This window comes from Lissotriton vulgaris, chromosome 3_1 (assembly GCF_964263255.1).
Source record: "Lissotriton vulgaris chromosome 3_1, aLisVul1.2, whole genome shotgun sequence".
NCBI lineage: Eukaryota > Metazoa > Chordata > Amphibia > Caudata > Salamandridae > Lissotriton > Lissotriton vulgaris.
In genome coordinates, this window is record NC_141689.1 from 541453415 (window position 1) to 541478251 (window position 24837).

General features: G+C 43.8%; 1 protein-coding gene across 1 annotated transcript in view; it reads right to left on the reverse strand.

Moving 5' to 3' along the window:
* The window catches only part of TNPO1 (transportin 1), a 1561564-nt gene that overhangs the window by 1444598 nt on the left and 92129 nt on the right, over positions 1-24837 (reverse strand). Inside the window, exon 3 of the mRNA XM_086960799.1 lies at positions 19360-19509. Coding sequence (XP_086816925.1) covers positions 19360-19509 — 150 coding nt within the window. The remainder of the gene's footprint in view (positions 1-19359; positions 19510-24837) is intronic.

Here is a 24837-nt window from a genome sequence, read left to right on the forward strand (position 1 = left end):
AACATTACTTTAAAAAATTTCAGGGGTCGTGTCATTCTAAACATCTACAATATTTATGCCGGGGGCATAAAGGGAGGCAGACAATCGCCCACTATAGCTCTTTTAGAGAGATTGCTTAGGTTGTCCCCTTATAAATTATGTACCCTGGTCGCGGGTGACTTTAACTGCACGTTCGAGCCCCTTGGCTCGGAAGTCACCCTAGACCAGGAGGAGGAAGATCAAAGGAGGGGGGATACCGGCTCTAGAGCTAAGCCCAATCAAGAGATGGTCGGAAGTGGCTCTCCAGATTAATGCTCTCACTATTGAGTTTGACCTGAGGGCCCTTAACGGTAGGACAAGATCTGACAAAGCAGGAGCCCATACGTTTAATAGGCCAAACCACACGTCAAGAATTGATTACATTCTGCTTGACGTCCACTTATGGAGCGCGGTGAGAGATATGGAAATCATATCGTCCGTTGAGAGCGATCATAATCTGCTCTCCCTTGCCTTGACTCCCTGGTGGCTGGAGGGCATAAGGGGTCCGCTCCCACGCACCACTGTTCCCGGTGAGACAGTTGTCTCGAACTGTGGCAGACGGCTGAAGTGGGCTAAGCTCACGCTCTCGGTTGAGAAGATGACCATCATAACGCAGCTCCTAGCCACAGTCCTAGATAATCTGGATTCTCCTGAGGGTGGGGAGGCGGAGGAGTTTGACCGGTTCCGTGATCTAACCCTGGCCATAAGCAACTTGTTTGTTGTCCCAATTAGACACAATGGGGCTAAGACACGCCCAGGGAAAAGACAGGGTTGGTTCAACCACAAGTGAAGGGAATCCAAGACATTGCTTATCGAAGCTGTGAAATCTATGTCCCAAACAAGGACTAGGGAGGCCAGGAAGTTATACTCACACTGTTTGAAAATTGCAAAAAAAAGAGTGGGAGGATAACTTTTTGCAGGATCTTTTGTCCGCTAGTCGAGGGAGGGCCGCTAAGGGATTCTGGAACTTAGTGGGCCGTAGGAATCGTCCTGATGACACCCTGAGGACTTGTACGATCCCATCCCAGACGTGGTTTAACCACTTCAAGGCCCTATAATCAGCAGTAGAAGGGCCACTCAACGAGCCATTCTCCCTTCCCCCACTTTCACTGGATAGAGCCACCGACCCCTTTACTGCACGGGAAGTTACGAACATTATTAAATTCTTGGTAGCCCTGAAAGCAGCTGGCCCAGATGGGCTTCCTGGGGACTGACTTCAAGCCTATACAAGTGAATGGGGCACACTGGTTTCTGCTCTCCTGAACGCCATCTTAGAGGGAGGTCCTGTCCCAGAGTCTTGGAAAGGGGCAAAGGTTGTTCCAATTTTTAAAAAGGGCTGTCGGGACCAACCGGGGAACTACAGGCCGATAAGCCTCAGACTCAACCCAGAAGGTGGCGGGAAAGGCGATCCTGGGGAGGATTCTCCATTGTGTGGACGAAAACCACATATTGTCTGACCTTCAGGCAGGTTTTCGTTCCGGTACGGGAACTGTTGAGCAAGTGTTCAGACTGATGCTTCTATATTGGAAGGTGGTGGAGCTGGGCAAAGGCAGTCTCTACTTGGCTTTTATAGATTTAAAGACGGCCTTTGAGCTGGTTCCTAGGGAGGAACTTTGAAGGGTCCTGCAGGGTCTCTGGCTGCCCCCTTACATTCTGTTGCTCCTCATTAAATTACATAATGACAACTATGCACAAGTGCGATGGGGCCAGAATGGGGAAAAGACCGATAGGATCCCGGTCAACAGGGGCGTCCGACAGGGATGTGTATTAGCTACCACACTATTTTCCCTGTATGTGAATGGTGTGGTAGAGCACCTGCTTGACGAACCAGCAGATGCACCATCCCTGGGGGGCGTGCGGATTCCAACCCTGTTTGCCGACGACACCCTTCTCATCTCAAAGACTCCCCAGGGCCTACAGAAGCTTTTGAACCGCTTCCAGGCCTTTTGCTCAAAAAGAGGGCTGGTCATCAATGTGGATAAAACGAAATATTTGATCATGCACCCTCCACGTAAACTTGGTCGTCCACCAGTCCTGAAGTCTGTTCCTCTTGAGAGAGTAGAGTAGAGTAGAGAGCAACGTGTGGAGAAGACCGAAGAAGTTAGTCTGAAGCCTGGTGCATAGAGATTGATACCATCAGCTAATTGAAAGTCCTGTAGTGACATCATACAGGAGTGGCAGAGACTAAGACCAGAAGAGGGTTCGAGTATTCTGGAACAATGGCAGCGTAGACGAGGCATAGCGGTGCAGACGTGTATTCGTGAGCCATAGAGGGAGGGCAGAGTCCCAAGCGCATAGAAGAGAACGAGAGAGAGAGAGAGGGATCAGCTCCGCTGCGGAGATGGAAAGACACACGTCGAAGGTGAGACGTTCTGAGCTTAGTGTAGAATGCATTTAACTATTCATCTTTATTTCCCTTTTTATGTTATAGGTATCGACTAACTTAGTTTATTTGTCTTTTGCTCATTCGGTCATGTTTGATTGTAGAATAAAGATTCAATGACCAATATCTTTGAATGTTGTTTTCATGAAAGAGATAAACCTTTCCTTTTAACCAGGTGCTGATATACAGAAGGATGGGATATGCCCTTCTGCAAAGGTCACTGATGATTGGGGGAGAGTGTGAACTTCATTTGGGAAATAACTCTTAAAGGTGAACCCCTATTAGTTATCCCCATTAGTGTAGATCGTCGGGAGACGTTAAAGAATATAAAATGAGGTAAATATAGGATAAGATATGGAACCCATTAGGTATTAGTGATATGTTTGACTATACAGGCATGTAAATAGCTTATTTTCACTTTCTCATGTGAGTATTCTAGATGTCTTGTAAATAGTGGCCTGAGAAGAGTGTTGTTACGTGACGACTGGGTTAGCCACGGTTGGTGAGCTGCCTGTCATGAGAATCCGGTCGTTAGAAGTAAGAACAATGTTAAGGTTCCAAGAGGGTGTTGGAGAAACCAGTCTGTCTGATGTGGTAAGGAGCACGCCATTGGTTAGGAACAGCGATGAACCCATGATAGACAGATTTAAAGATTTACATTCAAATTAGTGCAATTTAATGTCCTCCAGAGAACATACAGGACTTCAAGAAAATGGAGGAAATGTTATCCTGAGCGGTTGGCTCTTTGCCCAAGATGTGGGGAAGCAGAAGCGGATTTCATGAACGATTCTGACCTGTAAGATGCTAGTGACTTATCTGTAGGAACTCTTGTTGTGGGCAACATACTCCGACTCACTGTAAAATAATACCTGCCAGGAACAATACCAGTCATGTTGCGGATGGGAAAATTAGGATACAAATTCAATGTACTAAGTAGAAAAATCATAAAGTAGTATATCACCATACCCTTGATGCTGACCCTATGGACCATAGATAGTTATGGCTGAGAGGCATGACTCCGTGGGTGCTAGCAGAGAGCTGGATGAACAGGGCAAGACATGACAGCAGGGTAATGGAAGACTTGATGGAATGGGCAGCATTTCACCAAACATTGGGACCCTCCACATGCTAGACCACTGAGGTGGTGTTAGCCCCGAGTCCTGATATAGGATACGGATATTTTAAAAATAATAGAGGATTCCATGTTTTGAGGATTCAGAGTGGAAGGAGATGGTTATAAACTGTAAGAGCAGTAACATCAGACCTACAAACACCAAAAGAAGAGTTGGAGAAGGTGGGAGCTACTAAACACAATTGATGGATATACTTAGTGTAGGCGGTAACTTCACTCTCTATTACGGTTCCTGCAAGATGATCAGCATGGACGCTACATGAAAAGAAACTACAATACTTAGGTTGCCTGTTACCATCATTTTTCTTACAATAAGCAAATATTGGTGTTGCGCCTTTTTGTAAATAAAGATGTCTTGTAAATAGTGGCCTGAGAAGAGTGTCGTTACGTGACGACTGGGTTAGCAACGGTTGGTGAGCTGCCTGTCATGAGAATCCGGTCGTTACATTTGGCGTCACGAACCGTTTTCGAATGAAGGGTGCGGGTAGTCCTTCATGATTCTATATGAGGGTCCGTTGGTTCTCGCCGTGAACGATTTTGTATATACATTTTCTTGATTGTATATTTTTCATTTATTTTTGTGTGTTTATTAAGATTGCATGATGTTTTCGAAGAAATCGAAACCGTCTTTTCAATTGCCTTTGGAAATTCCTGGTTGGGAGTCAACTGCTTATGAAGCGCTTGCTCATGAATGGGCTAATTCTACTGGTTTGAGTGAAAACTGGAATTCATGTTTAGAGGATGCTGAGCCAGCTCAGGTGATTGCGTGTTTGCAGAAAGTTACGGTGGCGAAAGGCGAAGAGCTTCCCATATTGGGAAGTAGAGGTTGGATTTTATTGAATGCGTACAGGCTTGTACATGAGAAATGTTCTCGATTACAGAGGGAGAATAAATCCTTTGAAGAACAGGTTGTTCAGATTCAAAATGAGGTTACTCTTTTACGATGTCAAAATAAATTGCTTGCTCACAAGTTAGAAACGTATCAAGCTGTGGCCGAAAGGGCTGCTGTGCGCATTGCGAAATACAAGTATCGACACAGACGTGGTAGAGTTAACACCAGGAAGGTGCGTATGGTTGTTGCAAAGGCTGGGCTCGATTGGAACCCTGACGAATGGGATGGTGATATTTGGAATTCGCCGGATTCATTTTCTTCGGCTGAAGAGAATGCTGCGCGTGCACCTTCTCGCACTAGACATCATTGTGACTCTAAAGACCGTACTTAAATTTCTGCTCAACCGATTTATCGACGTAAATTACAGGGCAATCCTAATGCTCCCAAGGGAATTCCTCTTGACAGTTTAGAGGATTATACTCAACAAGAATTGAATGACATTTTGGATAGGTTCCGGCAGAAGTCGGGTGAATCCTTACTTACTCGGATGGTTCGCCTTTTTGATTTAGGTGCCTCAGGTATCTCGTTGGATAAGGGCGATGCTGTGAAATTTTGTACTTTGAGTTCTGACCCTACGGTTCAGGAATCTTTTCGTAATTACAATAGCGATGATCAGACTAATTTGTTGCAGTTAGCCGTACAAGGTTGTAATCACAAATACCCTACTGAATCTGATTGGCCTATTAATGAGAAGCTGTGGTATACTTTGAGAGATGCTTCTCAGCGATTGAAGGAGGAGGTTATGAAAACCGCGATCTTTTAAGGTACAGCGAACAGGTTGATGGATGGTTTGCTCAATGCATCTGTGAGAAACAGAATCATTCGTACTTCTCCTCCTGCGTACAAACAAGTGATGATGACTTTATTAATCAATCAGACTGGTAACACCTTGGCTGAAGTAATTGAGGCTGTGCGTGAACTTGGTGAGTTGGGTGAGTGGATTAAACCTGAACGACAGTCTCGACCGGAAGGTCGCACTAATGATTTCAGATTTTCTAGACGTGACATGTTTCAAGCTCTTGTGAAGGATGGTGTGAAAGCTGATTACATTCATGATTTACCGAATAATATTTTATGGGCTATGTTTCGCAGGCGTGGCCTGGACAGGAAGGAAGGAGCTAGAAAGGACCGTAAACAGGACTTTGATGTTAACCATTCCGATGGTAGTGATGATGCTATGCCGCGTCGAGAGAGAGGCAGAGAGAGGGGGAGAGAGAGGGGAACAGGACACAAGATGACTCGTCCCATTCCAGGAGGGAGCGAGAGAGAGAGATAGAGAGGAGAGAAGAGATCAGTCTATACGTAAGGATGAGAGAGAGAGAGCGATCGATCCCCAGAGGTGAGATTGAGAGACAAAAGATCACGATCCCTTGAACGGAGATCACAATATTTTTCAAATGACAAAAACCCTTTTCTTGAAGAGAAAGGGTATGAACGAGAGGTGACATTACCCAAACGATATGAGAGTCTTTATCCTGATTTGTCTTGGGCGACAGAACACAGTAAACGAGACTAGGAAGTAGGTCAAGCTCCAGTTCAAAATTGGGCTCAGAGATTACAGGCCTTATGTAGACATTGAAATTTATTGGAGACATCGAAATATACAGAGGGCCCGAGCATTAGTGGATACTGGAGCAGAGGCCACTCTAATTTCTGGAAATCCTAAAAAGTTTAAAGGACAGGGTTACACGATTACTGGATTAGGTGGTAAAGAATCCCCCGCAGTACAAACTAAACTTGAAATGAGAATAGCTAGGAACCCCCGAAAAGAGTATCATGTATTGGTGGTACCTCTTGATGAATATATTATTGGAATTGTGTGAAAACAAAAATGGGGTTGGCTCTAATCAGCAAGGCTGAGCCTCTATAACAAATAACAAAAGAAGTGCCAATACTGATAACATTTATTTAATGGTAGAACTCATCATCCACACCAAGAAAATTAATTCGAGATAGGGTATTGCTACTTGGTCGCAATTTTATTTTCTAGAAATTCAACAGTTATTACAAAGTTTATCTGTTCATAAAAAGAGAAGCATTAGAGAAATTAGAACAATTGAGGACACATCAAACCACATTCAATAGAAACTTCATACATCCCAAAACCACAATCATGTCACAGTCAACAAAGCATTCACCACATTCATACCTGAATCAAACATACCACATACTGCCGCTACAGTGAAAAGAAAATATACACTGGATCTGCACAAATTATACAATAGTTTAGTACAATTATTTGAAAATATTACATTCCAATCTATTTATGAATTTTGCGCCATTCATTAGAGATTAATACAATGAAAGGTAATGTACATAAGATGGTAGGGATCCTGGGAGTAATAATGACTCCTAGATACTCAAGCAGACCAGTAGAAAAATGGCCTACGTGTTCCAAATCCCCTTTTATTCGTCAGGGATTCTCATCAGGGCCTCAGACACACCCAATAGACTGTACGTAGGTTCTATGGGGGTCGGAACAGAATAGGATTCTCTAGGATGACAGAGCCAATAAGTGACTGGAGTTAAGCAAGGGTGACTCAAGGTTTAAGATGTACGAGAAACCATTCAAGTACCTAAAGAGTTGAATCCAACCGCTGAGTATGCAAGGCGGTATAAAATAGGCGTGAAGAACGTGAATAATCACCGTAGCCGTCAAGAGGAGTAAACTAGGCGCATTCCCGCTGAATTGAAGATCGTTCGTGCTGCGGAGTATATCTTCAGAAACTGTGGAACGTCGCTCGTCTCCGTGGCGTATTGGAGGGGGCAGCGTCAGCACATACCCGCTGAATAGCGTGTATGGTAGGATTGAATCCAACGATGTCTCACTTCTGACTGGAGTCTGTCAGCGTCTAACTTCGCGTTAGTCTCTCGCAGAGACTAGCGCGAAGTTAGACGCTGACAGACTCCAGTCAGAAGTGAGACATCGTTGGATTCAATCCTACCGTACACGCTATTCAGCGGGTATGTGCTGACGCTGCCCCCTCCAATACGCCACGGAGACGAGCGACGTTCCACAGTTTCTGAAGATATACTCCGCAGCACGAACGATCTTCAATTCAGCGGGAATGCGCCTAGTTTACTCCTCTTGACGGCTACGGAGATTATTCACGTTCTTCACGCCTATTTTATACCGCCTTGCATACTCGGCGGTTGGATTAAATTCTTTAGGTCCGTGAATGGTTTCTCGTACATCTTAAACCTTGAGTCACCCTTGCTTAACTCCAGTCACTTATTGGCTCTGTCATCCTAGAGAAGCCTATTCTGTTCCGACCCCCATAGAACCTACGTACAGTCTATTGGGTGTGTCTGAGGCCCTGATGAGAATCCCTGACGAATAAAAGGGGATTTGAAACGCGTAGGCCATTTTTCTACTGGTCTGCTTGAGTATCTAGGAGTCATTATTACTCCCAGGCTCCCTACCATCTTATGTACATTACCTTTCATTGTATTAATCTCTAATGAATGGCGCAAAATTCATAAATAGATTGGAATGTAATATTTTAAAATAATTGTACTAAACTATTGTATAATTTGTGCAGATCCAGTGTATATTTTCTTTTCACTGTAGCGGCAGTATGTGGTATGTTTGATTCAGGTATGAATGTGGTGAATGCTTTGTTGACTGTGACATGATTGAGGTTTTGGGATGTATGAAGTTTCTATTGAATGTGGTTTGATGTGTCCTCAATTGTTCTAATTTCTCTAATGCTTCTCTTTTTATGAACAGATAAACTTTGTAATAACTGTTGAATTTCTAGAAAATAAAATTGCGACTAAGTAGCAATACCCTATCTCGAATTAATTTTCTTGGTGTGGATGATGAGTTCTACCATTGAATAAATGTTATCAGTATTGGCACTTCTTTTGTTATTTGTTATATTATTGGAATTGACATTTTGAAATGTATGACATTGCATTTAGATGAAGGATGTTACAAATTTGGACACAAGCATTATATATCAACAAAACCTGTGAGAGTCGGATGCTTAAAAATGCCTCAGATTAAAATTCCTCAAGCCACGAAGGTGGTTTCAATGAAACAATACCGTATTCCCGGTGGGCACGATGAAATCAGTGCTACCATTCAAGACCTAATGGACGCAGGAGTGGTAATTCCTATTACTTCGGCCTGGAACAATCCTGTATGGCCGGTACGCAAAAGTGATAATTCTTGGCGCATGACTGTTGATTATCGAGAATTGAACAAACATACACCTTCTTTGACGGTTGCAGTCCCTGATGTTATTTTAATTGAAAGAATTCAGAAACATTCAGGTACATGGTATGCAACCATTGACATTGCTAATGCTTTCTTTTCTATTCCAATTGCTCCCAAATGTCAAGAACAATTCAGTTTTACATGGAATGGCCTACAAATGAAGTTTTGAAGTCTTCCCCAGGGCTATGTACACAGTCCGACAATTTGTCACAGAATAGTAGCAGAGCATTTAGATGAGGTGACAGTAGATCCAAAGATTCAGGTGTGTCATTACATAGATGATATATTAATTCAAGGTGAGACACAAGATCAGGTGCGAATACAGTTAGAACGAATTTTTGCACATTTACAAAGCAAAGGCTGGGAAATCAATCCTAATAAATTGCAGGGTCCAGCGCAACATGTGAAGTTCTTAGGCATTCATTGGCATGAAGGAAATTGTGAAGTAATTCCACAAGTAAAACAGAAAATTGCAGAATTTGCAGTCCCTAAAAACAGAAAAGAAGCCCAAAGATTCATTGGTTTATTTGGCTTTTGGCGACAACACATTCCACATTTGATTCAGATTCTGGCCCCTTTGTACGAAGTTACGCGTAAAAAGAATGCGTTTGAATGGAACAGAGCACAACAAGATGCGTTTGATTTGGCGAAAGAAGCGATTCAGCATGCTTTGGATTTGTGGCCAGTGCGTGATGGTGATGTGGATTTGAATGTACCTGTACAAGATATGTTTGCAAATTGGAGCCTATGGCAAAAGCAGGGTAAAACTAGAGTACCTCTAGGTTTTTGGACTAAAAAGTTACCTGACGCTGGTGAGCGTTATACACCTTTTGAGAAACAGTTGCTTGCATGCTATTGGGCTCTGGTGAATACCCAGCAATTAACATTAGGACATGATGTGATTTTGAGACCAGAAACTCCAATAATGCAGTGGGTTTTGAGTTCGCCAAAAACTCATAGAATTGGTCATGCTCAGGAAGTGATCATCATAAAAAGGAAGTGGTATATACACAAGATCGGGCTCGCGTGGGCCCAAAAGGAGTTGCAATGTTACATGAGAAAGTGGCGCAGGCGCCGATGGAAGAGAAAGAGAAAGTTCTCCGTACCTATAGTACAGGAATCTCCTGTTAAGTGGGGTATGCCGTTCGATGATCTGTCCGTGGAGGATAGAAAACACGTATGGTTTACGGATGGTTCAGCCAGGTACATAGGAGAGAAGAGACATTGGAAAGCAGTCTCGTATAATCCCACAACTCAGAAATTATTGAGCACTACTGGTGAAGGGCGAAGTAGTCAGTTTTGCAGAATTATATGCTGTATACCAAGTTCTAAAACAAGAATTGCCAGGAACATGTCATATTTTTACTGATTCATGGTCAACTGTGAATGGGTTAGTATCCGGTTACCTACATGGCAGTCCCACAATTTGATGGTTCACAATAAGACTATTTGGGGTAAGGAACTGTGGCAAGAGATTTGTGAGTTACTTCCTCCGAGCAATGTAACCGTGTTTCATGTTGATGCTCATATTTCTATTGATTCACTTGACAAGCTATTTAATAACATTGCAGATGATAAATCTAAAATTTCTGAGGCAGTGGTGGACCAACAGAATTCGGATTTGGCGGGATTGGCGAAGTGGGCCCACCAAAAAGCAGGGCATTTTGGAGAGAAAATTACTAGCAGGTGGGCTACTGATAGAGGCATTCATATTCCTCTTGATTTGATTAAAACAGCAATACTTCAATGCCCTATATGGCAACATACCCGACAAAGAGAAGTGCCTAGAATAGTGAAAGGCCAGTTACATCGAGGTAAATCCCCCGCACAAATTTGGCAGATCGATTATATCGGTCCTTTACCCATGAGCAAAAATTGTCAATATGTTTGTACTGTTGTTGACACTTATAGTGGATTTGTAATCGCTTTTCCATGCAAGAGAGCTACCCAGGTAAACACCATGAAGACATTGGATCTGATTACATTATATTATGGTACTCCACTTCAAGTGCAGTCTGACAATGCCTCCCATTTCAAAGGATGCCTGGTACAAAATTATTGTGCAGAAAACAATATCGACTGGGTATTTCATATTCCTTATTACCCACAGGCCGCAGGCCTGATTGAGCGGATAAATGGATTGTTAAAAGATCAGTTGTGCAAATTGTCAGACGGTACACTAAAGAACTGGAGAGATCATTTATCAGATGCTTTAATGATTTTGAATAACAGACCGTATTGTATTCAAATTCTCCTTTAATGCGTTTATTTCCTCCTCACATTGATGTTCAACCGAATTCAGTTAAAAGTACAGTTTCTTATTGGGAAATCACCCCCGGAGCTTTGGCTCCACATAGAGCTACCCCGGGATCCAGGTTTAGACCTGCATTCTTTGAAAATGACTGTTTTAAAATTCAACAGTATTGTGATAATTGAAACCGGAATTGGTGTTCAAATACCAGCAGAACATTTTGGGTTGATTGCCCCGAGATCTGGTTTAGCTTTAAAAGGCATCCAGGTGCTTAGTGGAGTAATTGACAGTGATTACCAAGGAGAAATAAAAGTCATCCTGTTGAACAGTGGCGATTCTGAGATCATAATCCAGAAAAATGATTGAATCGCTCAATTGGTCATTATGCCTGTTTTCAGTGGTGCGATTCAAAAGGGCACTGCTCCAACTGTCAACAATTCGTGGAACCGGTGGATTTGGTTTAATTGACAATCCTGGAGCTAGAGTGTGGGTGCAGTCGCCAAATAATCCCCCTGAACAGGCCGAAATTATAGCAACGGGATCTGATAATACAATCTTAGTAATGAGGCCAGGGCAGGAAAGCTGGGATGTAGTCCCAGCTGATAAATGTTATCTATAAGTAATGCCTATCCTTTTGTTGCAGATCATTGCCTGGATTGTTGCTGCCAGATGTGTCGTCGTTGGACTCCCTTTGGTCTGCTGCGACGAGAGTCAAGAGAGCGCGCAGGACCGGATCAATGACAGAGCACGTCGTTCCATTGCTTCGTGGGACATCACTACTAACTTTTGGACGCATTTATCCAGATCCATCACGAACTCTTCACACTTTTGTCTAGCATCTATGAGATCTGTTAATTATCTCCTCACAACGTGCCTTGTAGCTGTTCCAATTTCAACAGCTTCCTTACTGCATTTCTTCAATGTATCTGAAGTTTATCCCACATTTATCCATTCTGACTTTTCAGCATACGATTACTGTGTATCCTGCACAGTTCTGAGTGAACCGGAGCCCCCATTGACTTTTCAAATCTCAACATATATCACAGAAAGTGATGTTTGCTATTCCATGACCTGTGATCCTAAATATATAGGCAAATGTGCCCAATTACATTTAGAACATTCTAGTCCATCTTCCTCTCATGAAATAATTTTATGTGTCACCAGTACTCCGGCTGCGTGTGTTTCAATCCATAATTCTATGAGCTGCAAACGTTTTATAGTGACTGATAGTCATTATTATCATGTGCTATTACTGTCTAGATGGCTCTTTTCCTGTGGAAATGTGTCCTGGTCCTATATTCCTGCAAATATTTCTGGAGGTCCATGCGCTTTAACGCGCTCAAGTCTTTTCATTTCAAAAGTTTTTTATTGGTTGTTACAGCATAGACATATATAAAGCAAGTCCATTAGTGTAATATGAGTCATAAATTTACGAATCAAAATTACTGTACGCTACAGTTCATCATAGTAGATGTCAGTACAAAAGTACAACAGTAGAGCACGTATCACATACTCACAACAATTCAGTAACAGACATTGTATTTCAACAGCATTTTACTCATTCATGAAGGACAATTATTTACGGTGGCTAGGAGTGCAATGAAGGCAGTCGGGCAGCATATGTTGGTGGGTCGTGGACGGTGTGTGGGCCCATCTAAGGTGGCTTACGTGTCGTGAAGTAGTTATCAAGAGTCGACCATAGTTTTCTCGTGGCAGGACGCCACGGTGTCTGAAGGAGTGTAATATTGTCTGCTCCACGTAAGCTAATTATCCAATTTAACCACCCTGCGTAGTTGGCCTTGCTGGTATCTTTCCAGTTGCTGAGGACTGTCTTAACTGCAGCCGAGAGGAGGAGGTCAAGTAATGCCCTATCATCTGCATCAAGGGATGGGTCCTGGGTGAACCCGAAAACTAGGTAAGGGAGCTCTTTCACCGGTGAGATGTGGAATAGCTTTGAGATCAAGTCGAATATATTCTCCCAGAATTGCGCCACGCAGTCGCATTCGAGGATGATGTGTGATAAGTCACCCTCCGCGCGTTTGCAATTCCAGCAAAAGGCATCTGGGGAGAGGTTGTGTGCAAATAATCGTGCAGGGGTCCAGAAGGCTTTGTGTAAGAGCCAGTATTTTGTCTGTAATAGTGTAGGGCTGATTTTGTGTCTCGTGCAGGATATCCATGCGTCGGTCCAATCTGAGTCTGTGATTGGCCTAGATGAAAGGTTATTCCAGAATTGTGTGATTGGGGCAGTAAGGCCAGATTGTTGGGGACGGCTGAGTTTATAGAGAAAGGAAACCTGGTGTCCTAGTCTGTTTAGTCTGGCAAGGTATGGTGGGAGTGAGGGCGGTGTCGGGGAGAGTTTAAGTTTGGACAAAGCCGTTTTTACGTTTAGGAAGTTATAGAATTCAATTGGTGCAAGATCGTATTTGATTTGTAGGTCGCTGAAGGGAATAGGGTATTCCCCCGCGTACAGCTGGTGTGGGAACAGTATGCCTTTTTTGATCCATGTCTCGTTGTGCATGGGCTTGCCCTTGTACAGAATGTTACGGTTGTCCCAAAGGGATTCCCATCGTGAGCCCCGGATGTTGTTTTCTAGGAGTCTATCAAACTTTAGGAGAGCAGATTTTGTGTTATGAAATATCGATTTAGAATGGGTCAGTTTGTTCAGGTTGGATGAGAGGGCCGCGCTAGGGGAGATACCGTTAAGAATTTGCTCCTCAATTTCTAGCCATACTGGGGTGTATTCAGGTGAGGGAGCGAGCCAGTGAGCTCCTTGTTTGGCTAGGAAAGCGGTCTCATATCTCTTAAAGTCTGGTAAATTGACCCCTCCCGCGGATTTGTCTAAGCGAAGCTTTTTTATGCTGATTCTTGCCCTTTTCCCTTTCCATAGGAAATTAGAGATGGCCATGTCTAGTTTGTGATAGAAGTCTGGTGTGAGGGTTAGTGGGAGCATAGATATGAGGTAATTAACTAGAGGTGAAATCATCATCTTGATGGTTTCCACCCTACCCCACCAAGTGATGAAACGGGGGGACCACCCCTCTAGTTGCGTCTTGATTTTATTTAAAGTGATTTTTTCATTTCGATGGAGGGTCTCCATGAGGGAGTCACCAAACTCGATACCTAGGTATTTACAAACTCTGGTTGCCAACATAGCCCTGAGTCTCCCAGCACCTCTTTGGTGGTTAAAATATTGAGTGGTTTGACCTCAGATTTATCCCGGTTGAGTTTGTATCCTGAATGGGAAGAGTAACTATCTATGGTGGACATTAGTGCAGAGATTGAAGATTCTGGTGATTCCGTTACAATCAGGATATCGTCCGCATAGGCGGCGAGTTTGACGCACTTATCCCCGAATTTCACACCTTTGATGTTATCATTTTTTTTTATATGTGCAATTAGGGGCTCCATTGCCAAGAGGAAAAGTGAAGGGGAGAGGGGGCAGCCCTGTCTAGTCCCTTGTTCTAAGGGAAAGGCGTCCGACAATGAACCATTTATAGCAATGCGTGCGGAAGGTGACCGGTATAGGGCCATAACCAAATCGGTGAAAGTTTCTCCCAGATTAAAGGCGGACATGCAGCTCTTGAGAAAAGACCAGGAGACTCTGTCAAACGCCTTCTCTGCGTCGAGGGTAATGGCTACGGCCGGGGCTGCGAGCATTTTGGCTTTTTCAATGACGTGACAGAGGATCCTCGTATTATCGTTAGACATGCGCTGTTTCATGAAGCCTACTTGTGATGTGCTGATTAGCTTTGGGAGTTGTAAATTTAGACGTGTGGCGAGGATCTTTGCATAAATTTTGCAATCTAAGTTAATTAGGGAGATTGGCCTGTAATTTTTGGTTAGCAGAGGGTCTTTACCATCTTTAGGTATGACTATGATGGTAGCTTCACTCATGGAATTGGTAATACTTTTTGTTACGCTAAAGGATTGGAATAGTTTTAGGAGAGTTGGGCTCAGGGAGTTTGTGAGTTCTTTATAGAAGCTGGCTGAGAACCCGTCAGGACCCGGTGCTTTCTTACATTTAAGCGTCTTAATGGACGCTGATATTTCCTGAAGGGTAATCGGAGAGTTCAGTGTGTCCTTATCAGTACCGTTTAGTTTAGGAAGACCCAGTGAGGTCAGGTACCTGTTACACTCTTCCGAGTCAAAGTCTAGGTTATTTTTGTACAAGTCTTGGTAAAATGATTTGAACGTATTAAGAATTAGATTCTGCTTTGTTTGGATGGCATTGTTGCTATCTTTAACTGAGGCAATGTTGAATTGCTTATTTTTATGTTTTAGATATGACGCTAAGATCTTCCCAGCTTTGTTGCCCTCACATGTTCTTAGAGCCTTAAACTTATTGATCCAGACCCCTGCCCTTCTGCTGAGTATCGAGTTGTATTCATATTTGAGTTTGGTGAGGTCATTTAAAATCTTCGAGTTTTGGAGATCTGCTATATGGGCGGTTTCCAGCTTTTTGATGTTGTCTTCCAGAGTGGACAAGCCTATGTTTAATTTTTTGTTAGTTTGAGCTCAGATGCCTATTATTACTCCACTCAATGTGGCTTTGAGTGCCTCCCAAACACTCGCTATGTCTGAGTCGGGGGTGTCATTATGTTTGAGGTAGTCAAGGATGGCCTCCTCGATTTTTCGTTTGTTTTCTGGCTCGGAGAATATTTCGTCATTGAATCTCCATCTTTTAGGGGGGAGAATGGAACTGGAACCCACTAGTTTGGTCTGTATGCTTGAGTGGTCGGAAATCAATTTAGGGGCAATACTGGTTTCTTCGATGAGGTGGGTGAATGGGCTATTAATGAGGCTATAATCTATCCTCGAGTAGGAATTATGAGGAGGCGAGTAGAAGGTGTAATCACGGCCATCAGGGTGTTGGAGTCTCCATGAGTCGTGTAAGTTGAATCTGGAGCATAGGCGGTGTAAACTAGTATGTGAGCGTGTGGGGTGGTAGGCGCAATTCGAGTGTCGATCGGTGATTGGGTCTAGTCGCTCAAGTCTTTTAATGTTTTCTTCTGATGAGGCTGCGTCATCCCGAAAAGTGCGTGATGCACCTCCACTTTTAAGAGACTGATTCTTCTTTACATTTGTTTTCCAAAACTAAATATCCCAGTTTAGCTGCTTCTATTATTGGTGTTCCTGCATTATCTGTTTACAATGCTAAAACTATAGGCAAACTTGCTTGCTGGATGGTAAAATCCCTGAATAATACTTCTGTATTTTAACTGACTTATTATCAGACACTCAAGGCGAGCGTCGTGCTATTTTACAGAATAGAGCTGCATTAGATTATTTACTACTAAAACATGACCATGGCTGTTCAGATTTTGAGGGCCTATGTTGCTTCAATCTATCAGATCATTCTAAATCCATTAGATCTCATCTTAACAAGTTACATGAGCTGACACAAGAAGTTAGGGAACATTTAGATGTAGGGTGGTTCGATTGGCTTTTCAGTTGGCTGCCAGATTTCCACTCTTTACGCCAGATATTGGGTGGCATTTTTCTAGTAATTAGTTTTTTGATTATTATTTGCTGTTCTATTCAATGCATCCTTTTTCCGGATGTTCCGCCCTCGAGTTATGGCTAGGTCCTTTAGTATTGTTTCCTATTATTCCTCAACTGAAATACGTCCTGTTTGAGTTCTCCTTTTTATTTTTTGACTTTCAATGCTAGTACATTTAGTCAGGAGTGGAATGTAGCGACAGGGTAATTTTAGTCTATTTTCAGACTGGTGGTGACTATAATTTACTACCATTTCAGTCCTTGTTGCATTTGCGTTCATTTGTAGGGCTTAACTATGTGCTTTGACAGGGTTTAGTGCCTTTTTCCATTTTCTCGGGCCTACAGGCCCGAAAGCTAGAGAGAAGCCATTTTGTATCTCTGCCTCGGCTGTCCGAGGCGCTTGCAGGGTAAAGGAAATGTTTAGAATTCATCCTGTTCGCTAGAGAGGAACCGGTCAAGACTGGCCCTTATCGAAGGAATGTGTTTGTCTCCCCGGCTCTAGACGCAATACGCAGGTGGCCACTGCGGAGGGCGAAGGGGGCCGGGGACTGGTACAGGAATTCGGTGGGAGTCGGCCTAATACCGGAATTTTCCATAGAGAAAGTGAGCTCTATATTATCAAGGAGCGAGTAGAGTAGAGAGAGAGCAACGTGTGGAGAAGACCGAAGAAGTTGGTCTGAAGGCTGGTGCATAGAGATTGATACCATCAGCTAATTGAAAGTCCTGTAGTGACATCATACAGGAGTGGCAGAGACTAAGACCAGAAGAGGGTTCGAGTATTCTGGAACAATGGCAGCGTAGACGAGGCATAGCGGTGCAGACGTGTATTCGTGAGCCATAGAGGGAGGGCAGAGTCCCAAGCGCATAGAAGAGAACGAGAGAGAGAGAGAGGGATCAGCTCCGCTGCGGAGATGGAAAGACACACGTCGAAGGTGAGGCGTTCTGAGCTTAGTGTAGAATGCATTTAACTATTCATCTTTATTTCCCTTTTTATGTTATAGGTATCGACTAACTTAGTTTATTTGTCTTTTGCTCATTCGGTCATGTTTGATTGTAGAATAAAGATTCAATGACCAATATCTTTGAATGTTGTTTTCATGAAAGAGATAAACCTTTCCTTTTAACCAGGTGCTGATATACAGAAGGATGGGATATGCCCTTCTGCAAAGGTCACTGATGATTGGGGGAGAGTGTGAACTTCATTTGGGAAATAACTCTTAAAGGTGAACCCCTATTAGTTATCCCCATTAGTGTAGATCGTCGGGAGACGTTAAAGAATATAAAATGAGGTAAATATAGGATAAGATATGGAACCCATTAGGTATTAGTGATATGTTTGACTATACAGGCATGTAAATAGCTTATTTTCACTTTCTCATGTGAGTATTCTAGATGTCTTGTAAATAGTGGCCTGAGAAGAGTGTTGTTACGTGACGACTGGGTTAGCCACGGTTGGGGAGCTGCCTGTCATGAGAATCCGGTCGTTAGAAGTAAGAACAATGTTAAGGTTCCAAGAGGGTGTTGGAGAAACCAGTCTGTCTGATGTGGTAAGGAGCACGCCATTGGTTAGGAACAGCGATGAACCCATGATAGACAGATTTAAAGATTTACATTCAAATTAGTGCAATTTAATGTCCTCCAGAGAACATACAGGACTTCAAGAAAATGGAGGAAATGTTATCCTGAGCGGTTGGCTCTTTGCCCAAGATGTGGGGAAGCAGAAGCGGATTTCATGAACGATTCTGACCTGTAAGATGCTAGTGACTTATCTGTAGGAACTCTTGTTGTGGGCAACATACTCCGACTCACTGTAAAATAATACCTGCCAGGAACAATACCAGTCATGTTGCGGATGGGAAAATTAGGATACAAATTCAATGTACTAAGTAGAAAAATCATAAAGTAGTATATCACCATACCCTTGATGCTGACCCTATGGACCATAGATAGTTATGGCTGAGAGGCATGACTCCGTGGGTGCTAGCAGAGAGCTGGATGAACAGGGCAAGACATGACAGCAGGGTAATGGAAGACTTGATGGAATGGGCAGCATTTCACCAAACATTGGGACCCTCCACATGCTAGACCACTGAGGTGGTGTTAGCCCCGAGTCCTGATATAGGATACGGATATTTTAAAAATAATAGAGGATTCCATGTTTTGAGGATTCAGAGTGGAAGGAGATGGTTATAAACTGTAAGAGCAGTAACATCAGACCTACAAACACCAAAAGAAGAGTTGGAGAAGGTGGGAGCTACTAAACACAATTGATGGATATACTTAGTGTAGGCGGTAACGAGAGCTGGATGAACAGGGCAAGACATGACAGCAGGCTAATGGAAGACTTGATGGAATGGGCAGCATTTCACCAAACATTGGGACCCTCCACATGCTAGACCACTGAGGTGGTGTTAGCCCCGAGTCCTGATATAGGATACTGATATTTTAAAAATAATAGAGGATTCCATGTTTTGAGGATTCAGAGTGGAAGGAGATGGTTATAAACTGTAAGAGCAGTAACATCAGACCTACAAACACCAAAAGAAGAGTTGGAGAAGGTGGGAGCTACTAAACACAATTGATGGATATACTTAGTGTAGGCGGTAACTTCACTCTCTATTACGGTTCCTGCAAGATGATCAGCATGGACGCTACATGAAAAGAAACTACAATACTTAGGTTGCCTGTTACCATCATTTTTCTTACAATAAGCAAATATTGGTGTTGCGCCTTTTTGTAAATAAAATAACAGTTAAATGAGAAATCGGAAACAAAATGCCACGAGACTTTGGTTTTGTAATAATCATTGGTCCTCCCTGTGCAATCTCAGACTTCTGAAAATGTCATTTTGGACCTTTTATGCACAAAATAGCTGTGAAGCAATGTTAACTTTAATTTCCCATCACAATGTGTCCACAGCACATAAACTGAAGGCAATAAGCATTTGAAAAGAGAAACTCACCAACAGTGGCTCTGATTAATGGGGAGGCATCACCAATATTATTTAGACATTCGGTTTTAATGAAGTCGGTAACCCCATTTGGAAAGTTTTGAAAATGGGCCTTCACATTATTCTTCAGTATTAGTCCACTCAAAGACCGTGTTGGCTCATCTGCAAAAATAAAAAAAGAAATACATCATGAATACGAAGATCATTAAAAACACTTCATCAACAACTTAAAATGTGAAACTGCTGTATTTTCAGTTAAGTACAATTTAAGACATTTAATCAACATAAGATTAGATTACCGTTTTATTTAACGAAGAATACACAAATATATTTTCTATTTTTGTTTCGGGAACATTTGTTTATACTCCTTCACACTTTTAAACAAAGTGAAATTCATACATACATATCTAATTCAACAATGATCTCATGCTTCCAGAAGCAAACTGGAATTCTTCTAACTTACAGTTACAAAAAATTATACATCAGTTGGAATTTAATGTTGATTGGCAACTAGGGTAAGCCCCTACTTTGCCGGCTAAATTCTATTACAGGACCGGAGGCTTCAGATTATGCTTCTCAATCTTTACTGCATAAAACACAGCAGCCAATGAAAATTGATATTTTCACAAAAAAACAGTAAATAAACTTCATTTCCCATGAACACACATGAGCATAGGCACGCCCCCATAGTCCATAAGAACCCCTTGCGTGCTCTCATCATCCTCTTTCTTTGCTGCTCACAAGTCAGATTTAAGTGCACCTCCCCTCGGGTCCCCTCAACCTGATTGTGGTTTGGGATACTGTTTAGGGTTTATATTGATATGATTTGATGTTATTGCGGGACCTTCCGCCTATGTATTTGGGGCTTATTGCGTTGCCATTTATTATTGCTGTTAATGTATTTTGTTCGTGATTATTGCACTCTCTGACTTTAGCTCATTTATAATCTCGCTTTGGGCCTTCAGCTTCGGCTGTTATTTTTCCGCTGTAGAGCGTTCGCTTCAGACGCTTGTTCCAACGGTCTTTGACCGGCAAGGGGCCGTTGCGCTTTTCAGTGGAGCCCGGTACCGGCTGCCTGAGGGCGCGCATGGGCTCCCCTGATACGCCCTGACGTTTAGACCGGGTGGCTCTCGGTCGACGCGCGCGTCCGAATAGCTGACCAAATTGGGCTGCTTTTGGTAGGGTTTTCGTCGCTTTTGGGCTGCGCGCCTCGAGGCGATACCCTGGCTTACAGGAACGCACGTGCTCACACGTTCCACACACCGACGTGCTCCTGGTTCGATCGCCAGAGATTTTGGTTGTAAAATAGTAGGGGCCCAGGGTGTGCACACGCTCAGGAGACTTATGGGCCGAGGTCACTGACCTACTGGACTACCGCTTTGCTGAGGGGGTTTGGGTAACGTTGCCGGATTGTTGGTTCGTATTAGTGTTCTTTGGGCTGACCCCCCCCGCCCATAACCCTTCCAGTGTGAGACATTCCAGAGTTCTCCCATGTACCGCAAGGTGTTTTTCCACACCATGGAGGATTGGGTACGGTATCCGGACGAAGAACATGCCGGTGGGGAGGAGATGGTTGACAGACAGAAGGGAGCGGTCTTGGAGGACAATATTGTGGAAGCGTTGGATGCCTCGGTCCAAGCTTCAGTGAACCGAGCCATGGAGACGAAGGTCCCTCAGACAGTGCAACAGGCACTCGCAGTGGCCCTACACCCTCTACGGAAACAACTAGAGGGCTTCGCGAAATGCCATGGATACGCCAGGAAGAGAAAAGGGAAGCAGGCAGCCTCTTCTTCCACCGCCGCGGGTTCGGCCGACCAGCAATGGCCCCATTCACAGTCTTTGGCTTCCCTGTCGGCGAAGGGGACATCGGACCACCCCCAGGCGAGTGGTAAAGCGAGATCCAAAAGATCGGCACCAATGGACACCGATACCACCACCAATACCGATACTGATACGGACACTGATACTCCGGTGGAACAACCTCCCCCTCCCAAAAAGGCCAAGGTTGTCCCCAAAACGACGGAGGACAAGGTCGGCAAAACCTTCAACTTTGATCCTTCGGATATCGTACATCCGCGGTCCTCAGACTGGGTCCCGCTGCAAGAAGTTTCTGATTATCTCCATGAAAACCTCAGGAAGAGCTTCGATAGGGAAGTCCGTAACAGGTTACGGTCGGAGTGTCCTCGCCCAGATATCCCGGATGGGGTGGCTGACACTCCAGAGACAGACGCCAGTATGCTAACCTTCTTAAAGAGATTCTCGAAGGACCCCAAACGGGGGTTGGATCGGGCTTGGCGGGGATGCCAAGATAAGCTGCTCGATGTTGTAGGGCCTCTGGCAAAAATCGTGGAGATGGCCCTGGTGGCCAAAGAAGGTGCGTCTTCGGTGGATCCGGACATATTGGCAGGCTGGGCTCAGCCAGCTATTTGCTTGATAGGTAATGCGAATTGCGCAATCTCTTCCGAGAGGCGCAAGTCCTTGCTACTACGGATGGATAGCAATCTGACTGAACTTGCCGAAGCTGAGCCAGGTCCTCTGGCAGGGGGTTTTCTATTCGGAGACCGCTTCGTCAAGGACGTCACTAAATACGTGTGGACCTTCACCGCCTTGGATAAGGCACAAAGTGGAATAAAGCGAGCCCTAAATCAAGGGGTTTTCAACAGGGCCAGGTGAGGCGGGGGTAGCTCGTCAGGCGGAGGTTTTCAGCAAGGCTCCCAAAGAGGAGACTTTGGCCGCGGTCGTGGAGAGTGGGACTCCACCCGTGGTGGCACCTTTTACCCATCCAGACGAAGGTTCAACAAAGGACGTTTCCAGTCGGGAAACAACAGAGCCAGCTTCAAGTCAAGCCAGAATACCGGTGAGTGTAACAGATGTCTCTCTACTCCCATTGGGGGGGCGCACGCTGCATTGTCTGCCGCAGTGGCAAGCTTTGACTCAAGACGCTTGGGTGCTGCAGACCATTCAAGGGTTTCAGCTGGAGTTCTACTCTCGCCCAACGCAAGCGTTTCCCCCTCCACCTCTCCATTTTTCCCAACTCTATCACAATTTCATAGACGAAGAGGTGGCAGACTTGCTGAAGAAAGGCGCGATTGCTCAGTGTCAGACAGGCCCTCGCGGTTTCTTCAGCAATGTCTTTCTTGTTCAGAAGAAACGGGGTGGCAACAGGCTAGTGCTCAACCTCAAAGAGTTCAATCAATACCTGACGTACAACCATTTCAAAATGGAATGTATTCATTTGGTAGCAGATTTATTACAAGAAAACGATTGGTTGGTCCGTCTGGACCTCAAAGATGCATATCTTCCTATACCAATTTTTCCTCCACACCGCAGGTTCTTGCAGTTTCTCTGGAACGGCCGTTGCTACAAATACTTGGCCCTTCCTTTCGGTCTCTCCTCCGCTCCCTGGTGCTTCACCAAAGTGATGAAGCTGGTGGTAGCCTATCTCAGAGAAAGGGGAGTGCGCCTGATCATTTATCTGGACGATATTCTGATCATGGTGCAGTATCAGTCTGTCCTACAGCAGCAGTTGATCATGACTACTACGCTGCTTCAGGCCTTAGGGTTCGTGGTAAATCTGAAGAAGTCGGTGATGGTACCGACACAGGTGATAGAATTCCTGGGATTCACGATCAATTCTCAGACAGCACAACTGTGTCTGCCCCAAGCGAAATTGAGGGATTTGAAGGAGATTGTGAGACTGCTGGACAAGCAAATGGTCACGCTAAGAGCGCTGGCCAGAGTAGTGGGGATATTGGCATCGTCTATTCAAGCGATATTCCCGGGGCCTACTGAAATCGTATGGTTTGGGTTCTACTATCCAAGATATAATGCGTTGTGCAGATTGGTCTTCTGAATCAACGTTTAAAACGTTGTATTATAAGCCGGTGGGAGATATTACTTCAGTGGTATTTAATCAGCGTTAAACTAGCATAATTTGAAGCCTCCGGTCCTGTAATAGAATCAAAAATTTGCTAGCATTCGCGACAAGAATTTTCAATTCTATTAAGGACACGGAGGCGAGAATTATCCCACCCGGCTTAATCTACAGTATGTAATAAACTTGCCCACCCTATTGTCCAGTGATTACGGTGGTGTTATTCCTTTCTTTCAGGATCTGATAAGAAGTCGGATTGAACGACCTCGGATGTCGGGATGTTAATCTACAGATGTTCTTCCACGTTGGAGGAGTTGTGACTGTTCAAGTTTCGTTAGACTTGCTTCGCCTCAAAGAAAGAGGATGATGAGAGCACGCAAGGGGTTCTTATGGACTATGGGGACGTGCCTATGCTCATGTGTGTTCATGGGAAATGAAGTTTATTTACTGTTTTTTGGGAAAATATCCATTTTCATTGGCTGCTGTGTTTTATGCAGTAAAGATAGAGAAGCATAATCCTCGCCTCCGTGTCCTTCATAGAATTGAAAATTCTTGTCGCGAATGCTAGGACATTTTTGATTCCTCTCCCAAAACTATATTCTTCAAAACATTAACAAGAGTCGCAGAGACTTATGAGAGGTAATCAAGGTTATATAAAGCACTAGTCCAATCTTAACTGAACTGAAATATATTTGCTGAAAATGATGCATTTAAACAGTAATCCAGTGCTTTCAAAAGAAAGAGGAGATTGTAAAATAAAACTAAAAGGGGTGGTCAAGAAATCAGCAGTTTACTGATTAATAATGTTGACAGAGCACATTTCAAAACAGTATTTGACAAACCTTGCGTTTGGCCAATCATGACCTACTGCTAGATGAAAATTCTTGTCGCGAATGCTAGGACATTTTTGATTCCTCTCCCAAAACTATACTCTTCAAAACATTAACAAGAGTCGCAGAGACTTATGAGAGGTAATCAAGGTTATATAAAGCACTAGTCCAATCTTAACTGAACTGAAATATATTTGCTGAAAATGATGCATTTAAACAGTAATCCAGTGCTTTCAAAAGAAAGAGGAGATTGTAAAATAAAACTAAAAGGGGTGGTCAAGAAATCAGCAGTTTACTGATTAATAATGTTGACAGAGCACATTTCAAAACAGTATTTGACAAACCTTGCGTTTGGCCAATCATGACCTACTGCTAGATGATTCATGTGGCGTCTTGACAGAACAACAGAAGTTGGCAAAACGATACCGATTCACACAGGGGCAGTGCTGATCGGAGAAAGAATAATGATTCGGCTGTTCAGAAACTGAGCCACGGTTTGATGACTGAAAGAAGCGCCCAGCCTTTACGGTAAATAGTGCTCACCTCATAAATTCCAGCCTGTCCCACTGCCAGTGTGAGATGATAATTAGGCCCTATGCAGCAGCAGTGCAGTCTAAAGCCAGTTTAAGACCAGGCACCGTCCTACCCTCAAGCTGCTGCCAGCGGTAATGTTTAGGTTTCACCACCAGTGCTGCTAAGATCACGTGGTCGAGCCCATACTCAGAGGCTAGGTTCCCAAGGCTTGATCATAGCAGACGGGCCTACTGTGATCACAAATCCAATGAG